The sequence below is a fragment of the Symphalangus syndactylus genome, chromosome 1, assembly GCF_028878055.3.
Source record: "Symphalangus syndactylus isolate Jambi chromosome 1, NHGRI_mSymSyn1-v2.1_pri, whole genome shotgun sequence".
Classification (NCBI taxonomy): domain Eukaryota; kingdom Metazoa; phylum Chordata; class Mammalia; order Primates; family Hylobatidae; genus Symphalangus; species Symphalangus syndactylus.
Genome location: NC_072423.2, coordinates 153,675,056 through 153,692,033, shown reverse-complemented (window position 1 = coordinate 153,692,033; position 16,978 = coordinate 153,675,056). Strand labels below are relative to the sequence as shown.

Genomic DNA, 16,978 nt, shown 5'->3' with positions numbered 1-16,978 from the left:
AAAAGGTCACTTCTTGGGCATTTGCACAGGCCTGGTTGAAGAGTTGGTCGTTGCAGCCTGTTTGAACTGTACAGGTGCTGCCCCAAGTTCCTGAAAAGTAACTTAAGCAACTGTTACCATGGTGACATATCCACCAGAAATGTTATCTTATAAAGAAGCCAGTGAAGGTTGTTACAGCATTTAGCAGCATGACTTGCAGCTATATATGAATAAATAAATAACAAAAAGCAAGTGACCAAAAGCAAGCAAGACAGGTTAAATTCGGCAGACCTAATTTTCAGCCTTAAAGTGTAAGAGTGGTGATGCTGGCAATTCAGATATGCCAGAAAAGCCTTAAGGTGCTTTAAGTGAAAAGGTGAAAGTTCTCCACTTTAAGGAAAGGAAAAAAATTGTATGCTGAAGTTGCTAAGATCTACAGTGAGAACAAATCTTCTAATCTTGAAATTATGAAGAAGAACTATGCTAGTGTTGCAGTCACAGCAAACTGCAAAAGTTACAGCCACAGTGCGTGATGATTTTTTTGTAATACATTGTTACAATTACCCTATTTTGTTATCATTGTTAATCTGTGCCTAATTTGTAAATAAAACTTCATTGTATATGTATGTATAGGAAAAAACATTATATAACCCTTTCAGTACTAGCTCAGGATTCAGGCATCCCCTGGGAGGGGTGGGGGGCGGGACGCGGGCGTGTCTTAGAGCTTAACCCCCGTGGATAAGGGAGAACTAATGTACTGTTTTTTTTGTTGTTTTTTTTTTTTTGTAGTCAGCTATTTAATTAGATTCTTAAGATATTCAGAACACCAATTTGTGAGGATAAATTCCATTTGTCAGGGCAAACACAGATCGCAGGTAGCCCTGGAGCTGAGGAATAGCTTTGATTTTTGGTAAAATTTGTGAGTCCACAGCTTTCTGATCAATCTTGCGCTGCTCCGTAATCTCGTATTTCTCTTTTTCTGTGTCGAAGATCTCACCTTCCTGGTGTCTGGGCTTCTGCAGCTTCTTCTTCTTGAAGTAAGCATCAGTAAGATGTTTTGGGATTTGTACATTGCTGATATCGATTTTGGTTGAGGTGGCAATGACAAATTTCTGGTGTGTTCTTCGTAGAGGAACTCGATTGAGGACCAGAGGTCCAGTTACAAGTAACAAGCCACTAGCCAGCTGCTTCAGGAAAACCACCCTCTTGCCCCTGTGGCGTCCAGTAAGGATGATCAGAATGGTCCCAGGGGTAATGCTGGCTCGCAGTTTTCTCACGTGCTGACTGAAGGGTTTTTTGCCGTGGCTCAACAGCTTTCGAGGCACATCTTCAGTAGGATAATATCTAGGCATTTTGCGAAGTTTAACCATCCGGGTACCACCGTTCTTGTCACCACCAACTGGTTTTGTAACAGTTGCAAGAACCTTCTCTTTCTTTTTCTTTTCAACCTTGGATTTAGCGGCTGAGTACTTCCTCTTGTACATGGCCTTTCTGGAATACATGGCAGATCGGGAATACCTGCCAATTCCTCTGACAAGGACAGGGTTGCGGCTGCAATGGGGCTTCCCCTTCTTGGGCTTTTTAGCCTTGAGGTTACCCTTTTTCACCTTGCCACTAGCATCAGCCTTCTTGGCTTCGGGTTTCTTCTCTTTAGTATCTGGCTTCTCAACTTTTTCACCCGCCATCTTGCAAGATGGGAAAGAGCAGGGAGAACTAATGTACTCTTATAGGGAGTTTAGCTATGAACAAAGTCTGTTTATGTCCTTTTCTGGCATTTGGGAGGGGCTGACTGATAGTCTGAGTGAAAGAGATCCATTAAAAATGGGAGAAAAGATGATCGAAGGTAGGGCTAGATTAGGGTGGAGCAAGAGAGCTGCTGTGGGTTAAAACATAAGAGGCACCACCAGGCAAAGAGTGGGTGCTACTAAATTTTTTACCCTAAGAGCCTTGTTTGACCTCCCTAATGCCTGCCTTGAGTAAGAGGTCAGTGGAGAGGAATCCGAATATAGGAGCAGGGCCTGCACTGCAGGAGGGGAGATGTGCCCACTGTGATACACTGGAATGTAGGAACCTGAGGGAGTCTGCATGTTCTCATGCCTAGCATTTACTTGGGATGAGGACGAGTTATTGTGAATGAGAAAAAAGCCGTTAGACGAGTGAGTTGACAAGGTAGTTTGAAGGTAGCATTAAGATCATAGATCTTTTAGATCTTTTTGGTTTCACCTTTTATTTCAAAACTTGGCAAACAGAAAGATGAAACAATAGTGAATACAGATTCAACAGTTGTTAACATCGTAACAGATTTGGGTATTTGTAGTACTCATAATCTGGGATTGTCTTAAGCCAATTTCAGGATTTGAGATGATTTAAAACGAGACTACAGGCCTGTGAGGGTCATTATGACTTCTGATTCTCCCTTAATCTGGATGCAGCGCTTTGAGTCTCAGCACAAAGTGTAGGGGTTTTATCAGACCCCCTTCTCTCTTTGAGGCTTCTCAATTTTTGTCCTGTTTAGTGTTTGCTAAATTTGATAAAAGCCTTGTGGGAAAATGGCCTCCAATGCTAGACTCATCTCTCTAGGTGTCAGTCTTAATCTAGAATCTCAGTCCGGTAATTCTTAATTGCCTTGATAGCTCCCATGGCCTTGGTAGGGCTGTGGAGATAGAGAGAGAGGGTTATAAAAGGAATACGTATTTATTGTTTAAACAGACTAATGGGCAGTGCCATGAAATTCACAATGAAAACAAAGAGAAACCAGTAACCCTTTGCGGTACATTTCCTTTTCCATTTTTCAAAGACAGCTACTTTCAAATCATCTGTTTCTTTTGGTATTTGCCTTCATATTTCCCAGCAGTCTACATATATTACTTCAGTATAATTGAATGCTATAAAAATTATGCAGATGAGTTGTGCTTCTGGAAAGGATACATAAATGGGAAAATTTTTGACACCATGAGTGTCTGAGCATACCTTTTTATACTGTTACCTTTGACTACTATTTTAGCTGACTGTAAAATGCTAGCACAAATATTATTTTTCCTTGAAGGTATTTCCCATTGTTTTCTCACTTCCAGACTGCTGTTGATAAGACTGGTTCACTTGTCACTTATCATTGTTTGCATGTGATGTGTCTCCATCCTCTTCAAGTTTATTACCCACTCTTTTAATATTTTTCCCTTTTGCCAACCATGCTGGAATTCTGTGATAAGCTTGGTGTAGTGCTGTTTTCATTCTTGTGCTGGGCCTTTGTGGGGGATTTTTTTGATCTAGAATGCATATCCTTTAGTTTGAGAAACTTTTCTTTGATTATTTCTTTAATAATATTGTCTCCATTTCTGTATTCTTGTATTTCTTTTACTTCTGTTGATTGGCTGTTGGATCTCCTGGTCTGAACTCCTGATGTTCTTGCGTTTTGTCTCCTGTTGTGTCCGTCTTCTGGTTCTTTTGTTCTACTACCAGTGAGCTTTTCTCCACTTCATTGTCTAATATTTCTGTAGAAAATTTCTTTACTTTTGTCATCTTTTCTTAATTTCCAAGAGCTCCTTAGGATCCTATTAAAAAATAATCTTCTGATCATGTTGCATGAATACAGTATCTCTTTTTTTTGTTTTGAGACGGAGTCTTCCTCTGTTACCCAGGCTGGAGTGAAGTGGCATAATCTTGGCTGACTGTAACGGCCACCTCCTGGGTTGAAGTGATTCTCCTGCCTCAGCCTCCCGAGTTGCTGAGACTACAGGCACGAACCACCACGCCTGGCTAATTTTTATATTTTTAGTAGAGACAGGGTTTTGTCATGTTGTCCAGGCTGGTCTCAAATTTCTGACCTCATGATCCACCTGCCTCGGCCTCCCAAAGTGCTGGGATTACAGGTGTGAACCACCACACCCAGTTTCCTTTGGTTTTAATTAGCTGAATTTTTCCAACTTTTTGAATGCCTGCACGGATTTTCAACATTCTTACTTTGTATTTATGTATTTAAGATTACAGGTGCCCACCACCATGCCTGGATAATTTTTGTATTTTTAGTAGAAACAGGGTTTCACCAGGTTGGCTAGGCTGGTCTCGAACTCCTGACCTCAGGTGATCCACCCGCCTCGGCCTCCCAAAGTGCTGGGATTACAGGCATGAGCCAGCATGCCCAGCCATGAATACAGTATTTTAAGATATTAAGTGTTTTTAATTTTGGTTAAATGTGTGTTCTGTTTTCTCTGTTGCCTCTGAATTTCATTTGGCTTTATTTTTTTTTGATGTAGAAGGCTTTTCTGAAATGTCCATTATTATCTGATTGTTTCCATTTTCTAAAAATGTGGTGCCTTCTCATGGCCACATTTTCTCTTCTGTTCTCTTTATCCTTGCAGGGCTCCAACTCTTTATTCTTTCAGTAGCACTTCAGAGGGTTTTTAGAGGGAGTAGATGTGAACTTGTGTGTATAATTCACCGTTCTAACTGGAACAGATATGTTTTAAGCAGCATTATGCATTCCTTCAAGTGTTTTTCTGTCAGATTTTGAGAAACAGAATTGCTGGGGTAGAGGTTTTTTGATCAGTTGTACTTAAATAGTGAATAAACAGTAATGTACATTTTGTTTTCTGCATTTTGTCTACAGGTTTCAAAAACTTTCAACAAACAAGTAACTCACGTTATCTTCAAAGATGGCTACCAGAGCACTTGGGACAAAGCTCAGAAGAGAGGTATAAAGCTCGTTTCGGTGCTCTGGGTTGAAAAGTAAGCAGTTTCTCTCTTACTTTTTTTCCTTAAGTATCTAGTGTTGAAAATGTGTGGAGATACTTTTCACAGATCGCAGAACCAGATAAAGTTTGATTTTCATCTTTTCTCTGCCTCTTACCTCACCAAGTAATTTGACATCCTCCAGCCTCAATTTCCGCAGTTCAAAAATGGGCGTACTATAATACCTAACTCTGCCTAGTGGGGAAAGGAGCCTGCAGGTCCTGAAGCTGGGTGTGCAGGGTGGACTTAGGAAGCAAGAGGGAATGTGATGAAGCAGATTGTGTTAGTCAGCGAGTGCTGCTGTAACAAAGGACCACAGAATGGGTAGCTTGAACAACAGAAAAGGGCTTTCTCACAACTCTGGAGGCAGGAAGTCCAGTATGAAGGTGTCCACAGGGTTGGTATCTCCTTTTTTTTGAGTCCAAGTCTTGCTCTGTCATAGCTGGAGTGCAGTAGCTCGATCTTGGGTCACTGCCGCCTCAGCGTCCTAGGCTCAAGTGCTTCTTATGCCTCAGCCTCCCAAGTAGCTGGGATTCATCTCAACTTCACCTCCTGGGCTCAAGTGATTCTCCTGCTTCAGCCTCCCGAGTAGCTGGGATTACAGGCACACACCACCATGCCTGGCTAACTTTTGTATTTTTAGTAGAGATAGGGTTTCATCATGTTGGCCAGGCTGGTCTCAAACTTCTGACCTCAGGTGATCCACCTGCCTCGGCCTCCCAAAATGCTAGGATTACAGGCGTGAACCACCATGCGAGGCCCATACAGTTTTGATTACAGTAAATTTGTAGCAAGTTTTGAAATTGGGAGGTATGAGTCCTGTAACTTTGTTTTTCATTGTCAAGATTGTTTGGCTATTTTGATGTGAGTTCCTTGCCAAGTTGGTTTGGCTGTCTTGTTTGGGTTCCTTGCATTTCTATATGAATTTTATGATCAACTTGTCAGTTTATTCAAAAACAGAAAAGGCAGCTGGGATTTGGTAGGATTGTATTGAATCTCTAATTAGGGAAGTGTTGGTGTGTTTATAATATTTAATCTTCCAGTCCATGAAAATGGGATGTGTTTCTTTCTCAGGTCTCAAATTTCCTTCAGTGATACTTTCTAGTTTTCAGTGTACAAGTTTTTTACCTCCTAGGTTAAATTTATTCCTGACGTTTTTGTTCATTTTCATGTGAATGAAATTGTTTTCTTAATTTTTTTAAGTTGTTAGCTGTTAGTGTATAGAAATGCAGGTGATTGTTGTATATTGATCTTACACCCTGCAAATTTGCTGAACTTGTTTATTAGTTCTAAATATATTTGTGGGTTCCTTAGGATTTTCTATATGCAATGTTGTGTAATTTTGTAAATAGAGATAGATTTACTTCTTCATATCTAGTCTGGCTGCATTTTTATTTTATTGTATTTCATTTTATTTTATTTCATTTTTATTTGTTCTGGCCAGAACCTCCAGCACAGTGTTGAATAGAAGTGGTGAGAATGGACATCCTTGTCTTGTTGCTCATCTTTGTAGAAAAGGTTTCAGTATTTCATTATTTAATATGCTGGTAACTGTGGTTTGTGTAAATGTCCTTTATCAGGCTGAGGACGTTCCCTTCTGTTCCAGGTTGTTCGTTTGTTTCTTATTATTAAGGGAAGTTAGATATTGTTGTCACATGTTTTTCTGCATGACTGATCATCATGTGATTTTTGTCTTTCATTATATTAATGTGATGTGATTGAGGGGTTTTGTATGGTGAACCAACCTTGCAGTCTTAGGATAAATCCTACTTCGTCATGTTGTATACGTTGTCATCTTTCCTTTTTAATTGGAACAGGCCGGGTGCCGTGGCTCACACCTGTAATTCCAGCATGTTGGGAGGCTGAGCGGGGAGGATCACCTGAGGTTAGGAGCTTGAGACCAGCCTGATCAATATGGTGAAACCCTATCTCTATTAAAAATACAAAAATTAGCTTGGCGTGATGGCGTATGCCTGTAGTCCCAGCTACTTGGTAGGTTGAGACAGGAGAATCACTTGAACCTGGGAGACGGAGGTTGCAGTAAGCCAAGACCACGCATGCCGTTGCACTTCAGTCTGGGTGTCAACAGCGGGGGGCGGGGGGAAGAGTAAGGTGTCCTTCTCTGGCTTTTGTCAAGATTTTCTCATTATCTTTCACTTTCAGAAATTTAAGTGTCTCGATAAGGTTTTTTTAAATTTATTTTGTTTGGATTTTACAGAACTTGTTGAATGTGTAGTTATCTGTGTTTCTACATATGATTCGTTTTTGGCCATCTATCTTTTCTGCCCCATTTTCTCCTCATTTTTTCTGATTAGCTGTATATCTTTTTTTTTTTTTTTTTTTTTTGAGACGGAGTCTCGCTCTCTCGCCCAGGCTGGAGTGCAGTGGCGCGATCTCCGCTCACTGCAAGCTCCGCCTCCCGGGTTCACGCCATTCTCCTGCCTCAGCCTCTCCGAGTAGCTGGGACTACAGGCGCCCGCCACCACGCCCGGCTAATTTTTTGTATTTTTAGTAGAGACGGGGTTTCACCGTGGTCTCGATCTCCTGACCTCGTGATCCACCTGCCTCGGCCTCCCAAAGTGCTGGGATTACAAGCGTGAGCCATGTATATCTTTTTCTAATTAACTGTAGGATTGGTAATGTTTTCTGTAAAGGGACAGATATTACATATTTTAGGCTTTGCGGGCCATATGGTCACTACTCAACAGCTCAGCTCTCTTGTGGTGTGAAAGGAGTAATAGAAAATAGGCAAACAAATGCATGTGTCTGTGTGACAGCAAACTTTACTTCCAAGTCTGGCAGTAAGCCGGGCAGTTTGCCAGTCCTTTCTGTGTAATATACCTTGTAAATGTTTGCATTTGTCCATAGTGCTCTCCTTCTTGTTCATTATTGTTCAGTCCTTTTTTTCTCCCCAGATCGATCTGTTTTCAAGTTCATTGACTTTTTCTCCATCAGATCCATTCTGCTACTTAGTACTTTTATTTGAGATATTTTTGATTTCTAACATTTCTACTTGGTTTTCGTATACATTTTTTTTTTTAATTTCGTTTTCATGTGAGATTTCTCATCTTTGGCTTTTCCTGTCTTTGGTTATGAGTGTATTTTCTATTACCTCAATGAGGGTAGTTATAAATAGTTGTCTTAATGACCTTGTCTGATAATTTTGAGGTTGGTATCTGTTTTGTGTTTGTTTTTCTTTGATAGTGTGTCATATTTTTCTGGCTCTTCATATGGCAAATAATTTGGGGTTGTATTCTGCACGTTGTAAATACTATGTAGACTCTGGATTCTTTTGTATTGTCCCAAAGAGCATGACCTTTTTGTTTTAGCAAGCAGTTAACTTGTCATTAAAGTTAAATGCACGCTGTCCTTATTTGGGCAGTTGCTTAGATGGGCTCTTTAAGCCTCAGGTGCTAGCTGATTTGTTTGCCTCAAACACATGTTGTTCAGGGGTCAGCCAGAGACTTGAACTTCCATACTCAGAATTTGGGGTTTCTCCTCTGGTTCTCTTACTTCCTGAGTCCTTACCTCATTTCTCTGGTGGCCCTAGCTGCCCAGTCTCCTTCCCCTGTTCTCTTCAGTGAGAAAGGAGGCCGTAGCTTCTGCTTGAGTGCCTGCTGTGCCCACACCAGCCCCCTCAGAGACTGTGGCTGCCTTTAGGGGACAGACAGAAAATGTGGTGATGCTCAGATTTGTTTGCTTCCTTTTAAAATTTGCCTGTTCTTTCTTTTTCTTTTTTTTCCCTCAAGCTTTCATAGCTCTCACATAGTTGGTTTATTTTATTTTTCCTGTATTTCCAGGATGGATAGCTTATAGTTCACCTATATTTGTATATTGGTTTGTTAGGAATAAACAGAAATGGAACTTAGTATGTTATTTTTGAAGCATCTGATGCCAGTCTAATTCTTCCTCCCTTCAAAATTATTTGATCATTTTGCCTGGAGACTCCTTAAGGACATTTTTTATTTCATTTTATTTTATTTTATTTTTTTTTGAAACAGAGCCTCGCTCTGTCGCCAGGCTGGAGTGCAGTGGCGCGATCTGTGCTCACTGCAACCTCCGACTCCTGCCTCAGCCTCCCAAGTAGCTGGGATCACAGGCACGTGCCACCACGCCCAGCTAATTTTTGTATTTTTAGTGGACACGGGGTTTCACCATGTTGGCCAGGATGGTCTCGATCTTCTGACCTCGTGATCTGCCCGCCTCAGCCTCCCAAAATACCGGGATTATAGGCATGAGCCACAGGGCCTGGCCAGGATTTTTTTTTTTTTTTGAGACTCATAGCTTTACTGTAATATGTTTTGGATTGATCATTCCAGTTCTGGCTTGGCCTTTTCAGCAGATTCAGGTCTATATTTCTGCAAAAGTTTCTGGGATTATAGTTTTAAATATTCTGCTTCATTGTTTTGCTTTTCTTGTGGGACTCCAATTATGTTTACGTTGGGCCTGCTTAGCTATCTTTTATTTCAGCCACTTTGACTTCAACCCTTTTATATTTTTATATATATATGTATATATATATTTATTTATTTATACACATACATACACACACACACACACACACACACACACACACGCAAATTTTTACCCCAAATACTCATTTGACAGTATTTGTTTTTGTTTTTTGAAGACAGAGTCTTGCTCTGTTTTTTGGTTTTTGGAGACAGGGTCTTGCTCTGTTGCCCAGGCTGGAATGCAGTCACTCAGTTGCAGCTTACTGCAGCATTGACCTCTAAGGCTTAATTATTCCTCTCACCCCAGCCCTCCTGAGTAGCTGGGACTGTAGGCATGTGCCACCATGCCCAGCCATTAAAAAATTTTTTTTTTTCTTTTTGAGATGGAGTCTTGCTCTGTGGCCTAGTGCAGTGGCGCAATCTCGGCTCACTGCAAGCTCTACCTCCCGGGTTCATGCCATTCTCCTGCCTCAGCCTCCCGAGTAGCTGGGACTACAGGTGCCCACCACCAAGCCTGGCTAATTTTTTTTTGTTTTTGTATTTTTAGTAGAGATGGGGTTTTTCTGGGTTAGCCAGGATGGCCTTGATCTCCTGACCTTGTGATCCACCTGACTTGGCCTCCCAAAGGGCTGGGATTACAGGCATGAGTCACCAAGCCCGGCCTTAAAGAATTTTTTTATAGAGATAGGATCTCACTATGTAGCCCAGGCTGGGCTCAAGTGATCCACTCACTCCAGCCTCTCAAAGTGCTGGGATTACTGGTGTGAGCCACTGCACCCAGCTGACAATGTTTGATTCAAGTTCAGGGGTTTCGTTATATTCTTCAGTTTTGTGTTTGCTTTTATTTTAGGGAGTGTGATGTGTTTTCCTCAGCTGAAATGATTTGCTTTTTCTTTGTTTTTTTAAAAAAGATTTTTAAAATGGATGTAGTCTATTCTATTTCCATTCATTGTATAGGCCAGGTGTGTGGCCAGAGCATCCTCTTCTGTCAGTTCTGCTGTCTTGCATAGTTTCTTTTATAGGTGATGCTGGTGATGGAGGGAGAAGGGAGGGGCTCGTGTATCTCGTTTGCCTTTTGTTTCTATAGGATCCTTAAATGTTTTTCTCTTAGTTCTTTTTTCACTGCCGTTGGTTCAAGGGCTGCCACTCCCCCCAGAACTGATGCTTTTCAGAGCCTGCCTGTCCTAGTCTTGCTCCCATTCAGGCCCCTTCCCTGGAGTGGGTGCTGTGAGCTGCGTGGGTTCTGTGTTGTGGCAGTTGTGCTGGGCGTCCTCTTTGTGAGACTTCTTTTACCTGTGCGGTCATGTAAGTCCTCCAGGCTGTACTATTTTTTATGGAGTCTTAAGCCTATTATCCCCAACTTTCTGCATCCATAGACTTGCAGCTGTGTTGGAATTGGATTATTTTTCTACTTATAGGTCATCTGAATTTGTGCTGTTACCTCCGTATCGGCGAGAATGTAGGTCATATGTGTCTTTTATTTAAGTTTCTTTTTTATTTTCTGCTTTTTTTTTCGGGGAGGGAATGGGGGAAGACTCAGTATCAGGCAGCCATCGTTGTTTTCTCTACCTCATCTTCTTATGGAGTCCATTGCAATGGCTTATTGATTTTTATTTCAAAATAGATCTCTCTTAGATCTTTATCTCTGCTGTTACAGTCCAGACAACTATCATGTCTTGCTTCAATTACTGTAGCAGCCTCCTGCCTGTCTATTTCATTTTGTTTCTTATACATCAGCAAATGCAACCCCTTTTGTTACCAGTGGAAGGTATCCAAGTTCCTGGCAGCAAATCTGTGTGGGTTTGCAGCAACTTCAGTTCTTGCCTCCTCAGAAGAAAGAATTCCACGGAGGGGCATAAGGCCGAAGAAGAGACCGAGGCAAGTGTCAGAGCAGAGGCGGAAGTTTATTTAAAAGACTTCAGAACAGAAAGAAAGGAAAGTACACTTGGAAGAGTCCCATGTGGGCATGGAGGTCTAATTTGATGTTTAACCTTGATCCTGGGATTTATAGGCTCGCCCTTCCTACAGTTCTTCCCTCGGGATGGTCTACCTGCATGCACAGTGCGGGAATTGAGGACAGGTAGGTTGTTTAGGAAGTTGTATGCGTGCCCATCTGAGGCTTTCTTCCCATTTCTCCACCATTTTGTCTCTTAATGTGCATGCCTGGGAAGTGGCCTCTCCCTGGCATCTGCATTCAGTTAACACTTTAGTGCAGCAGGTGTGGACTGTCAGGAAATGGCATCTCCCTGGCATCTGCATTCAGTTAACACTTTAGTGCAACAGGTGTGGACTGTCAGGAAATGGCCTCTCCCTGGCTCTGGCTGCCAATTTATCTCTTTTAGAGAGGCAGTGCGATAATTGTTGAGCTATCACCGCACATTCCTTGTGGGTGGTAGAGCCCTCTCATGCCGGGCTTATGCCTAACTACCTGCAACACTTCAACACATAAATCAGCTTTATCCTTCTGATAAAATGGCTTAGAGTTCAGTGGTCTGTAGCCCGGAATGGCAAGCTATCACCCCCCGGCCAAATACACCCTGCTGTCCTGTTTATTTTTTTTTAATGGCCCATGAGCTAAGAATGGTTTTTAAGTTAAGAGAAAAAAAAAATTCAAATGTTTACTATTTCTTGATATTTACATTATATAAAATTCAATTTTACTCTCCATAAATACCATTTTATTGGAACACAGGCGTGTTCATCTGACGATGTAGTCAGTGGCTGCCTCTGTACTACAGCTGTAGATTTGGATCCTGTGGCAGAGACCTTACGGCCCATGAAGCCTAAGACGTTCACTGCTTTCCCCTTTACAGAAGTTTGCTGACCCAGGTCCAGTGTGCTGCATGATGGTCCCCTTCCCTTCCAATGTCAGCTGCTCCCCTCTCCCTTGTTTGCGTCTTCCAAATGCTCTGGGCTTCCAGGTCCCCAAGGCCACGCTCTTTTCTGCCTTTAGTTCTTGGCCTGTGCTGAGAACTCTGCCTCCTCTTCCTGATTCTAAACTCAGTTTTGTAGTCAGCTCCTTTATACGTGTTGCATTGCAAGGTCGCTTTATCAGAAGCGCTTCCTCTGTCCCCAGTTCGCAGTTCAAGCCCTCTTTGTTATTCTCTATCTCAACTCCTTTTTTCCTGTGTGTACTATTAAAACTTCTTTTGCTCATTTGACTGCTTTATCTGTCTGTGTATCTAATCATGCATTTGGTCTTACTGTTGTAATGTAAACTCCAAGAGCAGCTACCGGTCTGTCTTATTTATAGTTGTGTTTCCAGTAAATCTAACATTCATCTGGCTCATAGTAGATGCTCAGTAAATATTTGTTCTAACAAATTATGAACAAAGGAAAATTTAGTTAAGCAGTATAGAGATACTAGAGAAAATATCATGGGGGAAAATGACTTGAAAAAAACTACATTTTAAAAGTTGTATAGAAATGTGGAGGTGAGAGTGCAGAAACAGAGAACTTTAGTAGAAGCTTGAAGTAAATGGAGATGCCCGGACAAAATTAAAATAGTAGCCATTTCTATATCTAACAGGGCCTCTCAGCTAACCCTACAATGGGGATGATCACTGATAGTGTTTTCTGCTGAGAGTTAGGGATTCTTATTCTGCTGGCCCAGCCCCTGACTCTCCCTCCTCTCATTCTCTATCCCCTTTCTCTCTCTCTATTTTTGCCCACCACTAACCCCAGCCTCTTTCTCAAGGGACTCATGCAGACTCCATAATACTTGTAACTTCATTATCCAAAAACAAACTTTTTTTTTTTCTTTATGGAGACTGAGTCTCACTCTCTTGCCCAAGCTGGAGTGCAGTGGTGCAATCTCAGCTCACTGTAACCTCCGCCTCCTGGGTTCAAGCAATTCTCCTGCCTCAGCCTCCTGACTAGCTGGGGCTATAGGTACGTACTACCATGCCTGGCTAATTATATATATGTGTGTGTGTGTGTGTGTGTGTGTGTGTATATATATTTTTGTTTTGAGATGGAGTCTTGCTCTGTCGCCCACGCTGGAGTGTAGTGACATGATCTTGGCTCACTGCAAGCTCTGCCTGCCGGGTTCATGCCATTCTCCTGCCTCAGCTTCCCGAGTAGTTGGGACTACAGGAGCCCGCCACCACGCCCGGCTAACTTTTTGTGTTTTTAGTTGAGACAGGGTTTCACCGTGTTAGCCAGGTTGGTCTTGATCTCCTGACGTTGTGATCCGCCCGCCTCGGTCTCCCAAAGTGCTGGGATTACAGGCGTGAGCCACCGTGCCCGGACAATTTTTATATTTTTAGGAGAGACAGGGTTTCACCATGTTGGCCAGGCTGGTTTAACTCCTGACCTCAGGTGATCTGTCCACCTTGGCCACCCAAAGTGCTAGGATTGCAGGTATGAGCGACTGTGCCTGGCAAAAGCAAACTTTTAAGGTCCTCAGAAGCTCAAAAGTGAACCTAATCTATTGACATTTTCTGTTTTTTGTGTGTATGTGTTTTTTTTTTTTTTTTGAAACTGAGTCTTGCTCTGTCACCCAGGCTGGAGTGCAGTAGTACAGTCTTGGCTCACTGCAAGCTTCACCTCCCGGGTTCACACCATTCTCCTGCCTCAGCCTCCCGAGTAGCTGGGACTATAGGCACCCACCACCATGCCCGGCTAATTTTTTGTATTTTTAGTAGAGACGGGGTTTCACCATGTTAGCCAGGATGGCCTCGATCTCCTGACCTTGTGATCCGCCCGCCTCGGACTCCCAAGGTGATGGGATTACTGGCGTGAGCCCCCGTGCCCAGCCCATATACTTCTTTAACTTTTTATTACAGGACATTTTTTGCCTGTACATGCAGATACATCCCAGTTTTTATATATGAGACTCTTTTGTAGTAGCTGTCCAGTAATTTATGTAACCAGTGTCCTATTGATGATTGAAGTTTTTCATTTCTTAGTTATTTTTTTCAATTAGAAATATTACAGCGCTGAGCTTCTGTATATATTACCTTTTTGTAGGTATTAAATCTTTCCATAGGTTTAAATCCCAAAAGTGGGCTGTTTAGTTCAGAGAGTTTACATATTTCAATATGATAGATGCTGCCAAATTGCCTCCTGGAAGGAGTGCACTGGTTTCCATTCTTTCTGGAATTATCAAAAAATACCTGTGTCCCAATACGTTTGCTTATATTGTGAGTTATCCGTTCTTTTAATCTTTTCTAATTTGTAGAAAGAAAATTTTAGAAGAATTTTAGAAATAAAATTTGTAGAAGAAAAATAATACTGTTTTCATTTGCATTCTCTGATTTTTAGTGAGCTTGAATTTTCTTCAATAGAACATAGAGATAAGAGCCAAACTGACCTGCATTTTTTCTATCACGTCTGTCCTTTCTTGGTGAACTGCCTGCCTTTCCAATGCAATAGCTCATGGTTTCCACTGAAAATGTGAACATTAACTTTGTAAGGTCACTAGGTGTCACTAGAATCCCATTCTGTTGGGTTCCTTCTGGGAGTCTTCATTTTAAGATCAGATGGGAATTGATAAACTTCTGACATTTGCTTTGGACGTAGAAATTTTTACCTTGAAGAAAGAATAAATAAAGGTGAAATAAAGATCAGCTTGGCCCCCACTCTAAGTTCTGTTGTAGAAAGTTTATCATTTTTAAACAATTGCAAACTAACAGCTAGGTTGAGAATACGGTTCACAGGCTTTGTCCTTGCTAGGCTGAGAGTTGGTTGCTGACTGAAGGTCATAACCCCCTGCATTTAGTGTTTGCTAGAAACAGGGACATATTCCCACATAAGCACAACACAGGCCGACATTAGGGGCTTATCACAGTTCCCTTCCTCCTGGAATCCTCAGACTCCATTCGTATCCTACCAGCAGCCAGCTCCACTTCTCACCTCCTCAGCCTTCTCACCTTGCAACCATTCCTTAGTCTTTCACTGGCTTCTGTGACTTTGACACTGTGTAAGGTCATTGACCAGTGATAGGAACGTCCCTCAGTTTGGGACGGTCTCATGTGTCCTTCTGATATCACATCATTGTGTAACAGTGGGTGTGTAGCCATTTAGGACTGGGTGAATTACTCAACTGCTGGGCTCTAGGTTCCACCAGCAGCTCCTGAGTTAACTTGCTACGGTTGTTCCAGTGCTAGACCACAGAACTGCTCTCTCTGCTGGCAGAGCACTATTGTGCAGACTTCTCTGAGTCTCCTGTGTTCTTCCTAGTGTGGCAGGGGCACACATGAAGGATTGTGTGCTTCGCGGCTGCAATCTTCAAAAAGATGCGATTCACTTTTTTACCTCACTAACACAGTGCCTTCTACATAAAAGATTAATGTACTTTTCCTGCATTGACTTACTGAGTGGGCCTAGAGAATAAGATACTGCTGCTGGGCAGTTTGGCACAAGAGTAGTATAAAGGCTGCAGGATTGGCCCAGGTGAAGGCATCATCGTAACGGTGGAGTGGGAGTTGGTGGTTCCTGGCTGACCTAGCAGGTGTGCTGTGCGAAGTGCTGGAGTGAATCGGCTCTCTGGGGAGAACAAGCTCATCAGAGCAGGGCTTCCCGAGGAGAACGTTGCTGCTTTGATTTCTGTTGGCTCTGAGGCAGCAGGAGGTCAAATAGTTGGTTCTCTGTTTAGAGACATCCCTTGAAACACTTTTCGTTTTGACCACTAGATGGTGGGATAATGTTATCATTTTACACTTCTGAAGAAAAATAGAAATCTAATTGGAAGCTTTTTTCTCTGTTCAGTAGATTTTGGTTGCACCCCCGGTAAACGTGGGTTTCAGTGTAGCAGCTTTAGTGTGTTACCATGTGTGCTAAAGCTTAGCTGTTGGCATGCAGAACGGCATTACTGGCAGTAAGTGCCACTTTCTTCTTCATAGTGAGTGATGATAGTTACACCCAGGTAGATGAAATTCAGGGAGAGCATCTCTGTGCACCTTACATCTTATCACTCTGAAGGATATGCGGTTGGGAAGCTTATCCCAAAGGAACAGAACACATCTTCCACAACCTTATAACCTATGCCAGGCACACGTTTTACTGGGTTGAATCAAGCCCTTCGTTAAACTGCTAACTTAGAGGATACTTACAGGTTTTGTAAACTTTGGCAAATGATCTTCTGTGCTCCTCGGTTTTCTGTATTGTGCAATGGGTGGTAGTGGCTTTTCCAGCACGGTTGGTTTGAGGCTTCTCATGAGCTGGCTGACCTTTGTCCTGATGACGGTGGTGATTTTAATACTGAGTATTTGATAACACGATTATCTAGGGTGTCCTCCACGTCTTTCATCCAGATGCATCTCAGCCACCCCCCTTTTTTTGTTCCCTTAGTCATAATAGTGGTAAATCGGTGACATTTTGCTTGAGTAAGAAGAACTAAAAACATTTTGCTTAAGAAGAACTAACAACTTCTCATGCTTAAAATTGGTAATTAAGGGAACTTTTTAAAAAGAAGCACACCTAAGAAGCATTTCCTTCCTCATTCTGTTCCACTGTGCCTCCCTTTCCCATCACTTTTATTAGATACAGCATTCTGCTCATCCCGTTATTGCAGGCTCAGATAGTTGGTTTTTTTTTAAAATCAGCTTTATAAAAACATTTACATAAAATAAAATGGACCCATTTTAAGTGTACATTCACGGAGTTTTGATAAATGTGTATACTTGTGTCACCACCACAACCAAAATATAGAGCATTTTCATCACCCCAAAATCGCCCTCGTGTCCATTTGTTGTCGGCCTCCCTGCCCCCTCCTCCCACCCCAGGGCAGCCAGAGATCTGGTTTCTGTCATTAAAGATTAGTGTCACCAATTCTGCGGCTTCAGATCAGTGGAATCATCCAGTGTGTACTATTT

At 42.1% G+C, this 16,978-nt stretch overlaps 2 protein-coding genes across 17 annotated transcripts in view; one reads left to right on the top strand and one right to left on the bottom strand.

The window, feature by feature from the left end:
• MCPH1 (microcephalin 1) overlaps positions 1-16,978 on the top strand; it is a 243,065-nt gene that overhangs the window by 5,507 nt on the left and 220,580 nt on the right. For all 16 annotated transcript variants that reach the window (XM_055289042.2, XM_063637962.1, XM_063637967.1 and 13 more), the window contains exon 3: positions 4,586-4,704. In XM_055289042.2, coding sequence (XP_055145017.1) covers positions 4,586-4,704 — 119 coding nt within the window. The remainder of the gene's footprint in view (positions 1-4,585; positions 4,705-16,978) is intronic.
• LOC129487812 (large ribosomal subunit protein eL6-like) lies at positions 755-3,128 on the bottom strand. Its single transcript, XM_055289207.2, has one exon. The coding sequence runs from the start codon at positions 1,662-1,664 to the stop codon at positions 798-800; it is 867 nt and encodes a 288-aa protein (XP_055145182.2). The 5' UTR covers positions 1,665-3,128; the 3' UTR covers positions 755-797.